General features: G+C 39.6%; 1 gene segment (V, D, J or C); it reads right to left on the bottom strand.

Annotated features, from left to right (window-relative positions):
• Positions 1 to 6,182: 6,182 nt before the first annotated feature.
• Positions 6,183 to 6,895, bottom strand: LOC120990840. The segment is given in 2 exon segments: positions 6,183 to 6,508; positions 6,761 to 6,895. Coding segments are annotated over 2 exon segments (432 nt in total).
• Between the last annotated feature and the right edge of the window lie 810 nt (positions 6,896 to 7,705).

Below are 7,705 nucleotides of genomic sequence, written 5' to 3'. Positions count from 1 at the left end.
CAGGGGGGTAATCAATGACAGGGGGGTGATCAGGGAGTCTATATGGGGTGATCACCACAGTCATTGATCACGCCCCTGTAAGGCTTCATTCAGACGTCCGGATGCGTTTTGCGGATCCGATCCATCTATCAGTGGATCCGTAAAAATCATGCGGACATCTGAATGGAGCTTTACAGGGGGTTGATCAATGACAGGGGGGTAATCAATGACAGGGGGGTGATCAGGGAGTCTATATGGGGTGATCACCACAGTCATTGATCACGCCCCTGTAAGGCTTCATTCAGACGTCCGGATGCGTTTTGCGGATCCGATCCATCTATCAGTGGATCCGTAAAAATCATGCGGACGTCTGAATGGAGCTTTACAGGGGGGTAATCAATGACAGGGGGGTAATCAATGACAGGGGGGTGATCAGGGAGTCTATATGGGGTGATCAGGGGCTAATAAGGGGTTAATAAGTGACGGGGGGGGGGGTGTAGTGTAGTGTAGTGGTGCTTGGTGCTACTTGACTGAGCTACCTGTGTCCTCTGGTGGTCGATCCAAACAAAGGGGACCACCAGAGGACCAGGTAGCAGGTATATTAGACGCTGTTATCAAAACAGCGTCTAATATACCTGTTAGGGGTTAAAAAAAACACATCTCCAGCCTGCCAGCGAACGATCGCCGCTGGCAGGCTGGAGATCAACTCTCTTACCTTCCGTTCCTGTGAGCGCGCGCGCCTGTGTGCGCGCGTTCACAGGAAATCTCGGCTCACGCGAGATGACGCCTATTGGCGTTAGTGTGACCTGGGAGCGCCGCAGAAATGACGCCTTTCGGCGTTAGCGTGGCGGCAAGCGGTTAAGTAGAGCGCCCAAACACAGGGAAATGACATCATACAGAAAACCACACCCACCAATCAGTGTTAAATCAAAAACATATGAACAAAACGAAAACACACTTCATAGTGACATTTCTCTGAATTCACTTTATGTTATTCCTTTCTTCTTCCTTCCTTAGGTCCGCTGTAAAAAATATATATAAAGAAAAAAATCTATTTAATTTTTCTTTTCCAAAAGATATTTTTGTTTTAATTTAAAAAAAAAAATATTTTAAAACATTTTTTTGGTGCACAATTGCAATATTTATAAAGACTATTATTACTTTTTTACAAAATACGAAATCTTGGAAATTTTTATCAAGGAAAAATTATATTCTATTGGTATTTTTAACAAGGTGATCTATCAAAGGAAGCTTTGTACATTATACTCACGATTGAGTCCACGGGGCTCAATCGTTTGTAGTCGATGTATCCAGTAAGCTTCCCTTTGAAGCAATAATTTGTTTCTATCCCCACCCCGACGTGGAAGGGGTACGCTTTCAATGATCTGATAACGCAATTGTGCCACTGTGTGTCTATGTTCGTGGAAGTGAAATGGTACAGGAAATAATAAATTTTGCTTTCTAATGGTAGATTTATGGTTGCTTATTCTATCTTTCATCCTTGTTGAGGTTTCACCCACGTACAATAGACCACAGGGGCACTTCAAGATGTATATAACAAAGCGGCTATCACATGTAAAAAAGTTTTTAATGGGTATGCGTTCACCAGATTGTGGATGTGTGAAATGTGTGCCCTTAATTACACTGGAACAGTGTACACAGTTTAAACAAGGGAAAGTTCCCATTTTAGGAGTAGCCAGTACTCTCTGCATAGGTCCAGTTCTATTACTGCCAATATCTGCCCGTACTATCCTATCGCGTATGTTGCTAGCTCTTTTAAAGCACATCATAGGTGGTTGTCTAAATTCCACCCCTTGTGGATAAGATCTTGATACCACATGCCAGTGTTTATTTATTATCCTCCTCAATCTCTGGGTCCATGGATGATACTTAACCACAAGTGGGATCCGTGGTTGTTTCAATGGTTTATCCTGCTGTATTGCCTCAACTCTGTTCCTTTGTTCCTTTAATAAATGATCGGGATAGCCTCTATCCCTAAATTTCTGAGTCATCTCATCTAGTCTTACCTTGCATAATTTAGTCTTGCCCACTATGCGTTTAACCCTTTGAAATTGGGAATAGGGGAGAGATTTTTTTGTAGCTGCTGGATGGTTACTCGTATAAATAAGTAAACTGTTCCTATCTGTGCTTTTTGTGAATAAATCCGTGTATATCCCACCCGTGTCTCCCTTAATTACCCACGTGTCCAGGAATGAAATTCTATGTACGTCAAAATGCAGAGTGAATTTTAATTCAGGCCAGACGGAATTGAGGTGAAGAGTAAATTGTTGAAGGGATCGAACGTCGCCACGCCACACGCAAAAAATGTAGTCTATAAAACGACGCCAAAACTTGCAATGTTTTTTGTAAAAATCATTAGTATAGACAAATTCTGTCTCAAATTGCGCCATGTAGCAATTTGCGTAAGGCGGTGCGACGTTCGATCCCATCGCGGTCCCACGCCGCTGCTGATAAAAAGAATCCTGAAATAAAAAGTAATTTTGTTCAAGAACAATCCTCAATAACGTAAAAAAAAATTCGCGTTCTGTATTTTTGTAGTGACTTGATTGTAACAGTGTATGAATTGCTTTCAAACCTTTCTCATGTGATATAGATGTATATAAATTACATACATCAAAAGTAACAAGTATATCATCATTGTCTGAGTTCAAGGATTTGATTTCCTGTAAAAAATGCTCAGTGTCACGTAAATACGAGGGAGACAATTTAGTAAATGGTGTGAAATTTTTTTTCAGAAAAACTGCCAAAGGTGAGAGGATTGAATCAGTAGATGCCACAATGGGACGGCCAGGCGGTTTGGTAATGGACTTATGAATTTTCGGTAACGTATAGAAAACCGGAGTAATTGGATGTTGGTTGACCAAAAAGCCGCCCAATGTGGCATCAATGACCCCCTCCTCTATGGCAGTGTTCACAGCAATTTGTATCATTTCTTTAATGCGATATACCGGATCATTCTGCAAAATCTGATATGTATCTACATCACTTAATTGAGACAAAATTTCTGAAACATAGTACGTTTTATCAAGAACCACCAGAGCACCCCCTTTATCCGCTGGCTTAAATACAAGGGACTTATCCTCCAGTAACTGGTCAAGAGCACGTTTCTCCTCCAAGGGTAAATTGGATTGTATGCGCATGTTGCCAGTCTTACATTGTTGCAACAATGTCTCAACATCACGTTGTACCAAATTTATGAAAGTTTCAATAGGATGATATGAGCGCGGGGGTGAAAATGTGCTCCTGATCTTCAAATGAAACATTTTGGCTGTTAGGGAACCAGTTGCAATGGTGGAATGAACAGATTGGGAAACCATAAATTCTGAAGAAAAATGAGCCTTTAAACGTATATTCCGATAAAAGCGTTGTAGATCAGTGTCAAGATTGAAAGTATCAAGACTTCCAGTGGGGCTAAATGATAAACCCTTCTGTAGCAAGTTTATATCGGCCGGACTCAGATTCTTAGAGGACAAATTGAATACTACGTTTTTGTCCTTACCTGGGACCTCGTGATCCGCGGAGCATCTACCTCGCCTATGATGGCGCCCGGCTCGCCTTGTCTTGGCTTGCGTGGTCGTCGGCCTAAAAAAGGTGCCCGATATCCAGCAGAAACATCGCTCCCAGAGCCTGAGGAAGCCAAGCCCGGTCGCCGGTCTCTCATGCGAGAGAATAGAACTGCTACACCTTTCGCATCCTGCCACCTGTATACTCGATGATGCAGATAATCCTCTGTGTTTCGAAGAAACTTGGATCGCTTTGTGGCTTCGATCCTGGAACGTAAGTCGCTGCATTGTTTGTCGAGTTTATCCTGTAGTGCAGTGAGTTCTTCTGGCTTCAAGCAGTTATTCAGCTGTTGCTTAATATTATCGATGCTCTTTTGGCGTTCGTCAATGGCGATGGTAAGATGCTCTAGGGTAAGTACGATTAGATCCAGGGAACACTTGTTTAGTATTTGGGCAAAACGGGTGCAATAGTCCAAATTATCGCCAAATAGAGTGGGCCGCAGTTTAACCCGGAGTCCCCGGGGTATTTTTTCAGTGCGGTGATATTCCGCCAATGTTGCGGCATGCAATTCCAAGGAAATAAGATGTTTTGCTTCCTTTTCCAGATCCCTGCTTTTGAGTTCACTTGAAGGAATTTTCAAGAAATCAGATGGGGCGGTGATCTGTGCCACAATGTCTTTCGCCGCATCATCCGTATAAGCAAAAGTATTCATTTGATAGTAGAATATTCGCGTGCTCGTACCTGAAGGCCGTAAGTAATATGATGATCACAGGTCGGCACTGCTGTTTGAAGTCGCGGTGCACGAGTCTATGGGATGGCGTCCCAATGTAAAATTTGTAGAAAAGACCGGCACTCGCTGTAGATGAATCTTTGTATTTATTCAGTCACATATACAGGCAATATCTGACGCGTTTCGGTGCTACCGCACCTTCATCAGACTTATCATCATACAAGGAACATCTCATGTTTAAATAGAGCGCCCAAACACAGGGAAATGACATCATACAGAAAACCACACCCACCAATCATTGTTAAATCCAAAACATATGAACAAAACGAAAACACACTTCATAGTGACATTTCTCTGAATTCACTTTATGTTATTCCTTTCTTCTTCCTTCCTTAGGTCCGCTGTAAAAAATATATATAAAGAAAAAAATCTATTTAATTTTTCTTTTCCAAAAGATATTTTTGTTTTTTTAATTTTTTAATATATACATCTTGAAGTGCCCCTGTGGTCTATTGTACGTGGGTGAAACCTCAACAAGGATGAAAGATAGATTAAGCAACCATAAATCTACTATTAGAAAGCAAAATTTATTATTTCCTGTACCATTTCACTTCCACGAACATAGACACACAGTGGCACAATTGCGTTATCAGATCATTGAAAGCGTACCCCTTCCACGTCGGGGTGGGGATAGAAACAAATTATTGCTTCAAAGGGAAGCTTACTACAAACGATTGAGCCCCGCGGACTCAATCGTGAGTATAATGTACAAAGCTTCCTTTGATAGATCACCTTGTTAAAAATACCAATAGAATATAATTTTTCCTTGATAAAAATTTCCAAGATTTCGTATTTTGTAAAAAAGTAATAATAGTCTTTATAAATATTGCAATTGTGCAACAAAAATTTTTTTTTGCATTTTTAAAAAAAAAAATTAAAAAAACAAAAATATCTTTTGGAAAAGAAAAATTAAATTAGATTTTTTTCTTTATATATATTTTTTACAGCGGACCTAAGGAAGGAAGAAGAAAGGAATAACATAAAGTGAATTCAGAGAAATGTCACTATGAAGTGTGTTTTCGTTTTGTTCATATGTTTTTGATTTAACACTGATTGGTGGGTGTGGTTTTCTGTATGATGTCATTTCCCTGTGTTTGGGAGCTCTATTTAAACATGAGATGTTCCTTGTATGATGATAAGTCTGATGAAGGTGCGGTAGCACCGAAACGCGTCACTTATTGCCTGTATATGTGACTGAATAAATACAAAGATTCATCTACAGCGAGTGCCGGTCTTTTCTACTAATTTTACATTGGGACGCCATCCCATAGACTCGTGCACCGCGACTTCAAACAGCAGTGCCGACCTGTGATCATTATATATATATATATATATATATATTATTTTTTTAACATCTTTTGATTCTTAGGAATCGTGTTTTCCTGGACAAGATTCCTTTTTTCCAGATTTTGCTTGTCTGGTTTAAACACGACCGACAGCATACATTTGTTTCCTCTTGGTGCCCAGTGATGTTGGGGAAGAAAAGGATGGGGCAAACCAAATTTTTAGCCCAATCTTTTTTTTTCTCAGGATGCAAGTTGCCACTAGAAGCGATTGGCAGTGGCTTTCTCCCCATTAACAACACATAGACATTTGGCTTAACTGAACTTATATGTGTATGGGGCAGTCGGAAGATATAGCTTTTGGCCAAACTATCGCACAGCCTATAGCTATGGAAATTGTGTGGTCAGCTTAAACCCAAACTCTGTGTTTTGATATATAGCTACATAAATGATGTTGTTCTACTCAAGAAAAAAAAAAAATGCGGTATAGAAATGTCAAAATCAGATGTTATTTTAAATCATGTAAATGTAAATGTATTGCGCCGCCTAGTGCCTGTGAAGGTGTATTGCATGAGGAGTTTTCAACATTGCCTATATGTTCATGTTCACCACTGTGCCCCATCACTGAGAGCACACAAGTACAAGGCAGAATCAGACACGGTCAGGCTGGAGATGGATAAAGAGGTGGATGTATCGCTGGTCTCTGACTGGAATTTTTTAGGCTCCAAATCTGGATTATCACGCTTGAAGCTTGAATAGCTCTTTGCCCCCCGGGTGAGGATATACTGCATTTGGTGGGGGTACTGACGATACCAGTGCAGATATGGGGAAGAGCTACTAGATGAATAGTTACAGGATAATGTTACTGTTTCTCCAGGTTTAGCCTCCAGTTGATGTCTTTCTGAGTTGATGGCGTTTCCTAGCACATCATCTGTTATAAGAAGTTGGAGAAAATTAGAATATGTGTATTTATTTATTCATATTTATTCATTAAGAAAGAAAAAAGTATAAATTATGAAAACATATAGTCCACTGAATGCATTATCGAAACATCGTTATATCGGAATGGATGTATATACTTAACAACAATCACATAGACTTATATACATGTTTACTTACATACACACACATAGGAATATAGTGAGAGATACTGTATCTATTGAGATTATTAATTTGCATTTACCTGATAGAAAACAAACTGCAATGAATAGAATATCCATCACATAAGACATAACTCTGAACTTTCTCCCCATTCTACAAGTAGAGTATAACGTGCTAGAACAAGACATCACTGATGTGTACAAGTATACCGACTGCTGACTTCTCTCTTATAAGGTGGGAGGGATGTGACTGCAGTACATTTACCCATCAACCCTCTGTCTAAGGACAATTTCTGCTGTATATACAATACTCAGTCTCCTGTGGAAGCTGTAATTATGGGTTATTATTGACCTTTTCCAGAAATAAATGTACAGTAGATATTTATATTATTTTATTTTTAAAGGCTGGCTGTCCATTTCCATAAAAAAATAAAGTTGTTGCTGGATTTAGTTTATTTGATTGCAGATTTTTTAGTGCAATATGAAATTCACTATATAGCAGCAGCATGAAACACACAACTCTGAATGACCAATCCTTCTCTAATTACTTTTCCTGGTAAAACTCTAAATCCACCTAATTATGTCCCTATACTCTCCCTATGACACCTATGTTAGTGGCTTGTGTCTGTAATAGCTTTTTTGTCAGATGCTGCTAAAACACATATACTCAGACTGTAAGCTACATACAAAATGGCATCTATTCAGCCCAGAGGCTGAAAGATTTTCCAAAATCCTGCCCTTGATTGTCTCACAGTCAATCAGGACAAGCCCCCTACCACTCTTTACTCTGAGGGTCATGTAATCTTCCATCTTCATCCTCCCTCATTGTTTCCTGCCAATTTTCACAGTAAAATGATACTAATGCCATTTTAGCATAATTTATCTGAAGCAAAATTTAAAACTTCTGATTCGTTTGGCAGCAGAATTTTTGTGAAATTTGTACCAAATCCAGTTCTTTAAAATTGGATGCAAGAGGCCATTACCATACTTACCAACATTTCAGTTGGGGCACATAAACTCCACCCCAT

This window comes from Bufo bufo, chromosome 2 (assembly GCF_905171765.1).
Source record: "Bufo bufo chromosome 2, aBufBuf1.1, whole genome shotgun sequence".
NCBI lineage: Eukaryota > Metazoa > Chordata > Amphibia > Anura > Bufonidae > Bufo > Bufo bufo.
Note: the sequence above shows the minus strand (reverse complement) of the source record. Positions and strands in the feature narration are given on the sequence as shown.